The sequence below is a fragment of the Salvia hispanica genome, chromosome 1 (assembly GCF_029641045.1).
Source record: "Salvia hispanica isolate PSC_SH4W2 chromosome 1, Shi_PSC_v1, whole genome shotgun sequence".
NCBI lineage: Eukaryota > Viridiplantae > Streptophyta > Magnoliopsida > Lamiales > Lamiaceae > Salvia > Salvia hispanica.
In genome coordinates this window covers 6,127,684-6,141,011 of record NC_142692.1, presented here as the reverse complement: position 1 = coordinate 6,141,011, position 13,328 = coordinate 6,127,684, and the positions used below count along the sequence as shown (strand labels likewise).

At 34.3% G+C, this 13,328-nt stretch overlaps 2 protein-coding genes across 7 annotated transcripts; both read left to right on the top strand.

Moving 5' to 3' along the window:
- The first annotated feature begins 3,491 nt into the window (after nucleotides 1–3,491).
- LOC125185498 (SPX domain-containing membrane protein At4g22990-like) lies at nucleotides 3,492–9,204 on the top strand. Of its 6 annotated transcripts, none has more exons than XM_048082032.2 (11): nucleotides 3,492–3,536; nucleotides 6,019–6,094; nucleotides 6,399–6,519; nucleotides 6,614–6,925; nucleotides 7,013–7,117; nucleotides 7,213–7,664; nucleotides 7,754–8,061; nucleotides 8,132–8,319; nucleotides 8,393–8,583; nucleotides 8,645–8,778; nucleotides 8,889–9,204. In XM_048082032.2, the coding sequence occupies exons 2-11, from the start codon at nucleotides 6,042–6,044 to the stop codon at nucleotides 9,125–9,127; spliced, it is 2,103 nt and encodes a 700-aa protein (XP_047937989.1). In that variant the 5' UTR covers nucleotides 3,492–3,536; nucleotides 6,019–6,041; the 3' UTR covers nucleotides 9,128–9,204. The 6 variants fall into 6 exon arrangements, with proteins under 6 accessions (XP_047937989.1, XP_047937988.1, XP_047937987.1 ...); XM_048082031.2 differs by having other exon boundaries at nucleotides 3,520–3,536; nucleotides 6,013–6,094; XM_048082030.2 differs by lacking the exon at nucleotides 3,492–3,536 and adding an exon at nucleotides 5,440–5,705 and having other exon boundaries at nucleotides 6,013–6,094.
- Nucleotides 9,205–9,591: 387 nt separating this feature from the next.
- On the top strand, nucleotides 9,592–12,527 carry LOC125218411 (ATPase GET3A-like). Its single transcript, XM_048120068.2, has 7 exons — nucleotides 9,592–10,010; nucleotides 10,490–10,614; nucleotides 10,841–10,991; nucleotides 11,415–11,525; nucleotides 11,638–11,776; nucleotides 11,852–11,967; nucleotides 12,071–12,527. The coding sequence occupies exons 1-7, from the start codon at nucleotides 9,750–9,752 to the stop codon at nucleotides 12,245–12,247; spliced, it is 1,080 nt and encodes a 359-aa protein (XP_047976025.1). The 5' UTR covers nucleotides 9,592–9,749; the 3' UTR covers nucleotides 12,248–12,527.
- Nucleotides 12,528–13,328: the final 801 nt, after the last annotated feature.

Sequence of the window (13,328 nt, the reverse complement as noted above, 5' to 3'; positions counted from 1 at the left end):
GTATCGATTTACTGGCAACAGACTACTGACCAAGACCAATGCCCATTAATTAATTTAAAGCATAGTACCAAATGTTAGAAATAATTTATTTATTGGAAGGAATACCAAATGTTATTGGTCACATAATAAATAAGAGACAAATACAGTAAAACAAAACTAAAGTATATAGTATTAAATAATTAAACAACATTTAAAGAGCTACCACTTAAACGTTCCAAAACTAACCACTAACCCTCGTAAACTCCACACTCGCGGTCGTGGACCCTTTAATTAATTCCCTTAATTACAATTAATTAACACTTCACATATATATTAACATAGAGAGAGGGAGAGGGAGAGGGAGATATTGGGGTGATGGGATTTTGCTATACTATTTTTCTCTTGTTTGTGTTGATGGCTGTGGATGAAAGGGCGGCGCGTGGAAGAGAATGCAGCGAAATATATGTAGTGAGAGAGGGAGAGACGCTTCACAGCATCAGCGACAAGTGCGACGATCCATTTATACTCGAAAACAACTCCCACATTCAGCAACACGACGACGTTTCGCCTGGCTTCGTCATCAAGATCACCTCTAGATCAAGAAAGTTGCTTACTTTGCATGGACGCTAATTAATCACATCATGTTTCTGTGTTTTTACTTCTAATTGTAATTTTTTTTCCTATTTTTTCTACTAGGGTAGTTTAAGATGTGATGTTTATGTTGACTTAGTTTGATGTTTATCAATGGCTGTTTCAACTTTTTTTTACACTACAATTGATATTTGAGCATCATTAGACATATATAATCAATAGGGGATCGATCCACTGTCCAAAAATCCATTAAATCATCCCTCCGATGACCTTTTTCACTTTGTCCGTCCTAGTCTAACTTCACTAGTTTTGTTTATGTCGACGAAATTAATTAATTCAATGCTATTAGATAAAAATGTTATAAAAATGACTAGATGTAGATTCCTTGTTCATTGGATATGTAAGCATGTAAAAAGGGTTTTCATCGAAGTTCAAATTTTTGGGTAAATTTTTTAAGCCCAATTAGAGAAATGGTGTTAAAGCCCATTGGACAAGCATATAGTCTTATTTTTGTAAATTTGTGATGATATAGTAGTATCATATTAGGCCGAGATTCTATGACAATATTACCTTTTTAAAATTAAAAACTACTACTATATGGTAAATAACATTCTATATAAGAAAAAAATAAGATTGTGTTTTTATCCTTATAAAACATTGAGATACTTTATGATATATTTTAATAAAGATCATAAAATAAATAGTCCTTATAGTTAAAACTTATGAACCAGAATGCAAATATGTTTGGATCTATAAAAAAAATCTAGGCTTATTATTAATTATTTTGTTTTATATATTTAGTTTAGTTATAATACCTTTGTTACTGATATTATCAATTTCACAAGTAACATAAAAATTAAAACTTCAATTTACTACTCATTTTATTCATTCTTTTAAAGTTATACACATCAACATGGAGTGAACAAGAATGATGCTCACAAATGATGCAACTCAAAATGAAATATGCACCATAACACATAATATTAAAATAAATGAAAATAAATAAGTAGGAGTACTTCAGTTTGACAGCAACAACTAACAATTAAAACAATATGTTAAATATAGAAAGAAGCTGCACCAATAAAAAACGTGAGTATTTGGGAGGTAGCGAGGGTTCACATCGATGGTAAGTGGTAACTACTCCACCATAAAAAAAGATGTTATTTTTGGTGCTTGAAATATATTTGCGACTGTGACAATTAGATTATGAAATCATGTCATCATCAGAACTATCACCATTATATTGGTGCCCTAAAATTACATCTCAAGATGGGATTGCTTTTCTTGTTGATGGCTACATGGATAAGAATGCAACACTGCATTCCATCCACTCCACTAGAATTTCACTAAAAACTCAAATTAAAAATAATAATAATCCACTATTCACTACTATCTTTTTATTTGTATCATATTCATTTATGAAAAGTTCATTTTATTACTATGTTGAGTATCATAAAGATTTTTGAAGTGTTAGAACAACAATAATAAATTGGAAAATATTGGTTTAACTTTTGTTGGGTTGTTGAGTTGTTTCCTAGTATATATTTTACATAATGTTTACCTAGCCATGTAGGTTTTACGGCCACTTCAAAGAAAAAGAAAGAAACAAACAAGAAGTTAGGCACACAAGCCACATATGTATGTATTTTTTAAATTATAAATGGCTTTTCATGTCGTGGAAAGACGATCTAGTATATTGACATAAAATGAAGCTCGTGTTTATATTAAGTTATTTAAAATATATGAGATATTTTAAGACTAATTAAATTAAACGTTAAAATTGTTACATGTGTATCCTATGAAGATGTAGAAGATTAGTATATATTATATATGAGATATTTTAAGACTAATTAAATTAAACGTTAAAATTGTTACATGTGTATCCTATGAAGATGTAGAAGATTAGTATATATTAGAAATGAGCCACTCACCCTTTAAAAGGCCTCATAAGGGGGAGAGTTATCCACACTTATATAGAGAAGCTAGGATCATCACCAAGCCGATGTGTGACAAGATATTAGAATTTTAACACGCCCCCTCACGTGTGGGCCGGAATGACACATCGGACTTCCATCACGTGGGTAGGCAAGAGAAGAGATAAAGAGATAAACCATCATCGACTTGGGCCCTACTCTGATACCATATTAGAAATGGGCCACTCACCCCTTAAAAGGTCTCATAATGGGGAGGGTTATCCACACTTATATAGAGAAGTTAGGATCATCACCAAGCCGATGTGGGACAAGATATTAGAATTTTAACAGTATAGCTCAAAAATGAGGCAAACATCAAGCTAATTCGCCTTGTCACATTAATTTTTCTGATTTATTGCAATAATTTATTTAACTAATGTACTTGAGCTGAGCGGAAATTATAAGCTTTGTTTTGGATTTTCTTTAACTATTATTTTCTATAATACAAAAAATACTGTCAAACCGTAGATTGATCTAGATATCTAATTATGAATAGGACTGTTTTATTAGTTAATTTTTAAATAATAGGATTACCATAATAAGTTAATAATTTTTTGTAATGTCTTCCCGTCACCGCTAACATTCATGCCGCCGCCTGCCGGCTCGGTCAGCTCTCTCATCCTCACCAATTCTCCAAATATTACGTCTGGATAAAAGTTATTGCAATGTGAAATCGACAACGATTCCAAAAGTCGGATTTAATGAAGTTTTTTAACGCTCATAAGCAAATGGTATCGGTCCCACGTGAATCCCGCCGTTGGACAAAAGAGAATCTTGATAAATCCATTGATATTGGTAACATAATTGTGTCTCCTCTTTAAAAGCAATCAACACTGTATTAATACAACACGTGTCATAGTTTCATATATCAATTTGTTAAAGCTAAACCAATTATTTATTTATAAGGCCCTCGGCCACGACTAAAATTCGCACTCAATAGCTAGTTTGTTCTTGAAGAACTTCGACTACCACAGAAAGTGAGTTCCTTTTAATGTAAGTCATTATTCTTAATCAATTATCTGCCTTAATCAGTTAATGAATCCAGTTTTATTTCTTCTGTGATTCTTTTATTTTGCATTAAGTAAAGTTGGAGACATTGGCTTCCCCTTGATTTTGATAGATTTGAACTTATTTTTTTGAAATGGAATTAGAAAATTATAAATAAGTTATGAAGTAATAAAATAAATTTCCTAATTCTAATTTCACCAATAAGTTTATTTTGATATAATTGGCTGTATTTGCATCCAATAAGATAGTGTTTGTGTCGGTGTTAAGGCATGTTTGTTTTTTAACGAAATTAGTGGTTGAATTAAAAGAAATGTGATCGGACAAGTGATAAGTAGTTAAGATTTTTGGGTAACTCTAATCTTTAATTATTAATTAATTAAATGGGGATAATTTTGTTAGATCCAAACAAAATTCTTGGAATTCGGAAATACTAGAACACATATGCAATTTGGTAATGCCACGTTGATATCATATGCTAACCAAGGCTGTCTTTATCAATGCCAAAATAAGAATATAATAGTATTAAAGAAAAAGAAGAGGTAGTGAGTGAAAGATAACATATTTATAGGAATCTCAAAATTTATATACTACTACTATTATTTATTTATTTTTACTACTGGCCTCAGAAGAATCCAAATATTCCAATTTGAGATATTGAGTAATTTTTTTCAGTACGTGTATAGGAAATTTGTCCAAAAAAAAACCCACCTAATTATAAGTGGTTGAAACAAATGTAGCCATAAATTGATGAAAAGGTGCATAATGTAAGTGGGAAGAGCTTTCTTGATGCATCTTTCAACTATGTCAATTCTGTCTTTTTGCCCTTTTCCCTCTCCCATTTAAAATTGTGGATTGATGTATGTGTATAACAATATTTTGTTAGTATTTTCATAAACTAAATGCAAATATGAGGTCCTTATATATTTTTGCTTATTTTAATTGACTCACTTTTCAATTTCATTAGCTTGTATGAAAAATAATTAATATACAACTTATTTTTATAGAGTACTAGTATTATATTAATTTTTGTAGTTAATGGTGGATACAGATCAAAGCCACAAATAGGCTTAAACTCTTATAAAAAAAATATTATTATTAATACTATTTAATATCTTTGTGTAGATCTTAGTATATAAAAGTCATAAAAACAAATTAAAGGAAAATTCTTCTTTCAACATATCAAATACGAAATATATTATACAGTTTTATCATAAACAAATTTTGTGTCTACCTTATTTTCTTTGTTATGAATATATAAATTAATAGAATATGAAATATATTTATTAAAAGTACGTTAAAATGTAGTAACTGATCATCACACAATTCCCGGCTCTCATTTTGAAAAAAGTAAAAATAATATAGAATGTAGTATAGTAACATTTAGGTAAAATAGACCAAAATTCTAAGTTGGAGAAGACTAATAAAAAATTTATAATACAATGATACATCTATCAAATGCAACTGCTGTAGTACGCTAAAATGTTAATTTTTTTTAAATTGTTAATTTGTTAGCTCATCAACGTATGTATATTAAAAATATTAATATAATATATTAAAATATTAATTTAAATTTATACTGACATTTTAATATTATTGTGTTTATAATTTAAATATATTATATTAATAAATTAGCAATTTAAATAAAATTAGCAACGCATCACATTATTGCTGACAACTGTTTATCTATAAAAAATATGACCGCTTATTTACTCGACACCACTCAATAATAAATAATCCGTAAAGTAACCAGATTAATTGAACTGAAAGCTTCGAGGAACTCGAATTAATAAAACAATTATATACTAACTTTTATCTATTTATGATAAATAGTCCTTCTCTTAATTAAGTGAGTATATTTATTTAGTACTCCAAATCACTAGATAGATGGAATCGTGAATTTGATAAATAGTGATCCAAGTATTTAGTAGGGTATAACACACGTGGCGACGCCATTGATCATTTGCAGTTGCATATTTTGTGCTAACCGAGTTGCATACCTCTCTTCATGTCTTGACTCACAGTCACACACTACACCCTGAGTATTTTTCGTTAGTGTGTGTTTTTTCTTTGGGAGTAGAAATTAATTTTCTGGGACCCAACGCCATTGAAGTTTAATTCTGCTGCACTCTGTCCCTGTCATCAGATTTTTTGGAGGTGAGAATGATAAAATTGATAAAAATTGGATCTTGCTTATGGGTTTTCTTGATTTCATGCAAATGTAGAATCTTCAGTTTTGGGAAGAATTTATTCATATTTAATGTACGTACCCCCATAAAGATTAATATAGTACTCGTAATTTTATTGAGCTCTGAGGAAATACTTATAATCCAATTTAGGGCCATGAAAAAAAAAATCAAGATTGCATTTTTATTTTTCATTCTTGTGGTATGTGTTGTTGGCTTGAGATGTGATGGTCTGGTTTTCCCAGATTGCAGATTCTAAGATTAGAAATTTGATTTAGCTGCAGGTGTTTTGATAACTGGATGAAGGATGGTTGCATTCGGCAAAAAATTGAAGCAATTACAAATTCAGGAGTGGGAAAGGTATTTTTTCCATTCTTGATCAAATGGAATATATCTTCTTTGGAATTTAGTTTCAATGTCTGGTTTTCTGTTGTTGAATGTTGATATCAAACGCATATGTGTCATTGTTGTGTTTAGTGGAAATTTGATCTTGATTTTTAGGTGAAAAATGAGTTGGTTGGTGAAAATTTGTCATGAGTTATGATTTTTCTTTGAAGAGATGCAACATGTGGTTTAGGTGTATGATCTTATTAGCTTTAAGCAGAGAATATATGTATCAACTTATGTTCGATGTGTTCGTAAACACGATTGTGCTATGTCTCAGCTTCTACATTAACTACAAGTTAATGAAGAAGAAGGTGAATCAATATACTCGGCAAATTGAGGTTTCAGAACACAATCGCGAGTATGTCCTCAAGGATTTCTCGAGAGTTCTTGATAGCCAGGTAAAGAAGTCGTATCATGTTCGATTTTTATTGACAAGAAAAAGGTCGATTATCAAATCTTAAGCGTGTATTTTCTTGCCTTGGATGAATGCAGATTGAAAAGACTGTCCTGTTTTTACTCGAACAAGAGGGGCGTCTGGCAAGCAGGCTATCCGTTCTAGGAGAGCAGCACGACGCCCTCGTTCAGCACAATGATGCTGCAATGATACCTGAACTGCAGGAATCGTATAGAGTTGTGGGGGAGGAGCTTCTAAAACTCTTGCATTTTGTAGAACTGAACGCCACTGGACTTCGCAAGATATTGAAGAAGTTTGATAAGAGGTTCGGTTATAAGTTCACTAATCACTATGTCAAGACTCGCGCGAGTCATCCGTATTCTCAGCTTAAACAGGTGTTTAAGCACGTGGTAAGACGAACGGAATAAGGGCTTTTTAAGGTGGTGAATGCATCACTTCATTTTTATTTGATATATATATCCGAACTACACGTGCAGGGAATCTCAGCTGTCGTTGGTACCTTATCTCGCCACCTTGCAGATCTCAAGGACCACCAGGGGACCTATGTCTCGATCTACGATCAACCTGCTCTGTCCCTCCCGGTTTTTACCTTTGATATCTATAACGACTTCTGTCATATTGATAATGTGCTTATTAAAGATTTGAAGCTGTTTCCTTACTTGTTTGTCTTGTGCAGGATCCTACGATCGAGTCTATCAAAGCTGCAGTCGATCGTTTATCAAATACGACAGGTTTCCTTCAGTATATAGGGAAACACGCACTTATTCCAGAGGAGGAACTGACATCGACTGCAGACAATGATGTTGATGAACGATATCATTTCATGTCACTTCTTCTCAATTTGGTGAACACATTTTTGTACATGGTAAATACATACATAATAGTTCCGACAGCAGACAACTACTCGTTGAGCCTTGGAGCTGCAGCGACGACTTGTGGAGCTGTCATAGGTTCGATGGCCGTTGCTCAGGTTTTCTCATCAGTATATTTCAGTGCTTGGTCGAATAAGTCGTATTTGAAACCTCTCATCTTCAGCAGCATTGTCCTGTTCATCGGGAACACCTTATACGCTCTTGCTTATGACCTCAACTCGATATATGTGCTTATTATCGGCCGTGTGTTTTGCGGGTGAGAACTGAAAATCAAATCAAAAAATGTGAATGATGATTTGGAATATAGTAGTATCATTTAAATGTTTGCAACATTACTGGTTTCAGATTGGGGTCAGCGAGGGCTGTTAATCGTCGTTACATCAGTGACTGCGTTCCTATAAAGATGCGTATGAAGGCTTCTGCTGGTTTTGTTAGCGCCAGCGCTCTTGGAATGGCGTGCGGCCCTGCTCTCGCCGCCTTGTTCCCGACAGACGACAGTACAATTTTCTGGATTACACTGAATGAAAATACTCTGCCTGGTTGGGTAATGGCTCTGGCATGGCTAGTCTATCTACTCTGGCTGTGTATTTCGTTTCGAGAGCCTTACAACGATGAGAAGCTAAATCCTCCTACGCGGAGGGAGACAAGCAATGGTATGTAAATTGGACAACTTCCCTTTTAAACTTCCTATTCAAAGTTGATCCGTTGAATCTTGTGTTGTAGGGCTGGAAAATGGTGCTTTAGAAAACTCTGTATCCGAGCCATTGATAGAGAAGCAGAACAACAGCCACAACGACGAAGACGATGACTTTGATGATGAAGAATTCAACAACAATGAGGAAGAAGAGGAAAGCCATCAACCTGTGACATCCATTGTGTCTGCATATAAACTGCTTACACCTTCTGTTAAGGTCCGTTCACCTCTTCGTGTTGGCATCTCCGCATAGATCGTGTATCTAAAACACGCTCTTCGTGTCTGATCAGGTACAGTTGCTAATATACTTCATGCTCAAGTATGCAATGGAGGTTTTGCTAGCTGAATCGAGCGTGATCACCTCGTACTACTTCATATGGTCATCGGGCAAAGTAGCTATCTTCCTCGCCAGCCTCGGACTAACCGTCCTCCCGGTGAACGTTCTCGTTGGTAGCTACCTCAGTAACATGTTTGAGGAAAGGTAAATAACTCGACATTCTTTCGCTACGTAAATACACCTAAAATGTTATCGTCGAATACAGGCAAGTTTTACTAGCAGCGGAGATCATGGTGTGCATCGGCATTGTCTCCAGCTTCCAAGTAATAATCCCGTATTCCGTTCCACAGTACGTGGGCTCGGCTCTACTCACGTTCGTAGCTGCTGAAGTTCTCGAAGGTAAGCACCGAACCTCGTGAAATCATTTGGCGGGGGTGCTGAAGCCCCCTCAAGCCAAGGGATGTTCAATTGTTGAATTTGCTAATTTCTTATTTCCCTTGTTCTGCTAGGTGTTAACCTGTCACTGCTATCACGGGTGATGTCGTCGCGGCTTAAGAGAGGGACATACAACGGGGGACTGCTGTCAACGGAAGCGGGAACTCTGGCTCGGGTGGTGGCGGATGGGGCGATTACGCTGGCCGGGTACGGAGGCATGAATATGCTATTGAATGCAACTCTGCTGCCTTCATTGTTGATCTGTATATGCTCCATTGTAGCTACCTGTTACACTTATAACTCCCTCTACTGAGTGGGAAGATTTGATGCAAATATGTATACATAAATGTAAATTTTCCTTGCTAATCTAATAATCGTTTTCTTATGTTATTTTATACTCCTATCACCCAAATTTTGTGGACTGAATTCTATTAAATGTAGTCTGAACCACCAATTTAATTGAATTGCAAATTAATTCTACCATGATGAAAGTAATGATTAAACTACTTGTTCGGTAATTGGAAGAAATCGATACAATATAGGTAGTACTCCTAAATTTTTCATAACATTTTAGTATACAAATTTTATTTTATGGTAATATTTTTTATGGTAATATTACATTATTAACATAAATATTACACACATATATACAGTATATATAAATAGATAATAAGTATCCCGTTTATTGAAATAATCAAAATAAAATTCATTATCTTTTTTCCATTCCTCCGTTGTTATGTAATTAGGGCTTAATCGCAAATAAATAAAAGTAGAAATAATTTGAACAGAAGTTGTTAAGAAGACGAAACGAATCCGACCTTGAATTGGACTCCAACTGTTCGTATAAAATCCCCAAACAACGCGGAAAAAAATAAAAATTCAAGAACTAGCATACCAAGCAGCCAAATTGCAACTGAATTGGCAGATATCGATCGATGGGGTCCAACGCAGAGTTGCTGGAGGGGACGGTGAAGAACGTACTGGAGCAGGATTCATTGAAGTGGATTTTCGTCGGCGGGAAAGGCGGCGTCGGCAAAACCACGTGCAGCTCTATCATCTCGATTTTGCTCGCGACCGTGCGGGAGTCTGTGCTCATCATCTCCACCGACCCCGCTCATAACCTCAGCGATGCCTTCCAGCAGAAGTTCACCAAGTCTCCCTCGCTTGTTAATGGCTTCTCCAACTTGTACGCTATGGTAATTTTATTACCTTACTGCTCCAACGAAATTTTCTCTGTTAATTGAGTTGTTGAAGTTTACCCAATTGTTTCCTTTCTCCCGAATTAAGGTGTTCATAGATTATTACAGTATGTTTTTCTATTTTCGATTTATTAACATTGATTTGATTGTTTCTGTGGAGATTGATTCGATAATGTGAATTTAATCTAGTTCGTGTTGAAGTTCCAGTTTTATCATCAAATTGATGTTGATCAATGTTTATAGTTTCATTGTTTTCCCCAATTTACGGTGTTGTATGATTGTAGCTCATTGCTTGTGGGTTTTTTATGGATCCTCTCGATCATTCAAGGTGTTGATTGTGCTCGTCAGCTAATAATTCTTAAGAAGGCGACAATTAATAGAAGCATCAAAATGATCCGTTTCTTTCTCAAATTGTTTGCACATATTGTTGTTATGCATTGCGAATTTGATTTCATTGAATGAGATTCCTATTGCAGGAAATTGATCCTACTGTGGAACATGAAGACTCTCTTGTATCAGATGCAACTGATGGATTCGTATCAGAACTAGCAAATTCTATCCCAGGAATCGATGAGGCAATGAGTTTTGCGGAAATGCTAAAGTAAGTCTGAAGTCTCACTTTCTCATTGGCATTGGCAAAATATCTTTTGCTCATTGAACTTCACTTATTATGTGTTTTACAACCTATCTATTTGGGGGCGTTTACTTTTGAGAATTTTCCTAGATAGAAAAAAAGTTGTGTGGGTTAATCCTTAGTCAAACATTTGGATCCGTGTTATATTGATCTTCCTGGAAAATATATCACTAATTATCTCAATATTCTTCAGGCTTGTGCAGACCATGGATTATTCTGTCATAGTATTTGATACAGCTCCAACCGGACACACTCTACGCTTGCTACAGTTTCCTTCGACATTAGAGAAAGGGCTTAGCAAGATCATGACCATAAAGAATAGATTTGGTGGCTTATTGAGCCAAGTATGATTTCTCTCTTACATTCAGTATTCAATTCATCTAGAAAAATAAATTCAATTACAGGCTTCAGACTGAGGTGATACTTTGTGTAAGAAGAAGGATTGCTAGTACTTATACTACTTTAGTAAATTAGTATGAACTGCTTGCTTCTACTTGTTCATACTAATTATTAATACTTATGGTTCAGTTTTCTGTTATTTTAGACCCCAAACTATGAACTTTACTCTTCTTTCTGGTGTATCTTGTAGTTAATGTTAGTTTTGTTTTGATATTCTCATGTATAATTCTCATTACAAAGACAACTTTTGCCACTCCTTTCTCTCTCAACTGCTGTGGTGCTTATTAATTTAGTTTTTAATTGATAGTCTCCTATGTGTCTTGTTGATTCATTCAGGATAATAAGCTGCTTTCGGTTTTTCTTGGCAGATGACTCGCCTCTTTGGTGTCGGTGAGGAATTCAATGAAGATGCCATACTTGGTAAACTTGAGGGCTTGAAAGAAGTGGTTGAACAAGTGAACACACAGTTTAAGGATCCAGTAAGATTTTAAGTGGCTCTTGATAGACATTTCTTGTATATAGTTGCCTCAGACAGCTAATTTACATTTACTGCCCTAAATATCCTGATGTTGTGCCCTTCTCTTTTGGCAGGATTTTACGACTTTCATCTGTGTCTGCATTCCAGAATTCCTCTCTCTTTATGAAACTGAGCGGCTTGTGCAGGAGCTTACTAAATTTGAGATTGATACACATAATATCATCATTAACCAAGTAATTTATGACGAAGAAGGTAAATTCTGTCCCAATATTTTCTTCCTACCAAATCCATTTCATTGCTAAATAGTTGTTGAACTCTCCTTCTCAGTTGTTGAGTCGAAGTTGCTCAAAGCTAGAATGCGCATGCAGCAGAAATACCTGAATCAGTTTTACATGCTATACGATGACTTCAACATAACTAAGCTGCCGTTGTTGCCTCAAGAGGTATGTATGTAATGTTATATACTTTGCGAAGGAGTGAGTTCTGGGATTGCAAGGATTCTTCTTGATGTTTGATCACCGCGATTAATAAAGTTTTCCATAACAGGTTTGTGGGGTTGAAGCATTGAAAGAATTTTCGCACAATTTTATATGCCCGTATAAACCTTCCATCACTCGAGGCACGTTGGAAGAGGTGGAGCAGAGAGTATCTACACTGAGAGAGCAGCTCAAGAATGCAGAAGCAGAGCTGGATAGACTCAACAAGGGGAAACTGAAGGCTTAGAGAGAAGAGAGAGAGGAGCTTTGAGGTGTCATTATCATGTTTTATTAAATTTAAATTTTAAATTTTAAAGTGTTTTCCTCATTTTTGTTGTCCGATACCTGACATTATAGTAGAGTTGAATAGTCTTTGAATATATTCAATGTTGTAACATTTGTAAACGTGTTGCATTAATCAACACGTTTTACTGTAGTCTCAATAAGTATTGCTTTTTAGTTTTTATTTTGTAATATGATTGTATTTGTATTTTAGGATTTATAATAGTACTAATATTCTTGTGAAATATACATTGGATATACAGAACTCATACATTGATATCCAATACAATTAATGTTAATTTACTCTTTTTCATAAATAGAAATGCTACCTATTCCATTTGTCAATAGAATTAGGGCTGGGGAAAAATACCGAAATACCAAAATACCGGCCTTATCGTACCGAAAAAATACCGAAAGTACTGAATTTTTGGTATACCGTGACTTTCGGTACGGTATGAATTTTCAAATACCGAGGTATACCGCTGCATACCGAAATTAGGTATATACCGTAAATCAAGGTATATACCGTAAACTAAGGTATATACCATAAAATATAAACACAATTATATACTCCCTCCGTCCCACTTTAGGAGTCCCAGTTTACCATATTTGGGTGTTCCAGTTTAGGAGTGCCGGTTGGAATATTTCATAAATGGTATTAGGCCTTACATTTTATTATAAAACTAATATAAAAAAGTAGGACCCACATTCTACTATCTTTTTTCACCAACTTTCCTTTACATTTCTTAAAACTCGTGCCGAGCTCAACCGGGACTCCTAAAGTGGGACGGAGGGAGTATAAAATATATTTTATTTATTTTTAAATTATAAAATCTATTATGAAATATAAATATAATTATGAATAAATTATATTTAATTTATTTTTAAAATTATAAAATATAAATAATATTCTAAAAACCCTAATTTTCTATTTTAATTGATGTTGAATGTCAGGTATACCGCAAAAGTAAGGTATACCGAACTTCGGTAGGGTATACTGAAAATGAGGTACGGTATCAGTATGGAAATTCGTCATACCGAAAATA

Excerpts from the sequence above, each read along its gene's own strand:
- LOC125185498 (XM_048082032.2), top strand. The coding sequence starts at position 6,042 with ATGGTTGCATTCGGCAAAAAATTGAAGCAATTACAAATTCAGGAGTGG. Across the intron at positions 6,520-6,613 it reads CGAGAGTTCTTGATAGCCAG|ATTGAAAAGACTGTCCTGTT; the intron begins GTAAAGAAGTCG and ends GGATGAATGCAG. Across the intron at positions 7,118-7,212 it reads AACCTGCTCTGTCCCTCCCG|GATCCTACGATCGAGTCTAT; the intron begins GTTTTTACCTTT and ends TGTCTTGTGCAG.
- LOC125218411 (XM_048120068.2), top strand. The coding sequence starts at position 9,750 with ATGGGGTCCAACGCAGAGTTGCTGGAGGGGACGGTGAAGAACGTACTG. Across the intron at positions 10,011-10,489 it reads TCTCCAACTTGTACGCTATG|GAAATTGATCCTACTGTGGA; the intron begins GTAATTTTATTA and ends TTCCTATTGCAG. Across the intron at positions 10,992-11,414 it reads TTGGTGGCTTATTGAGCCAA|ATGACTCGCCTCTTTGGTGT; the intron begins GTATGATTTCTC and ends TTTTCTTGGCAG.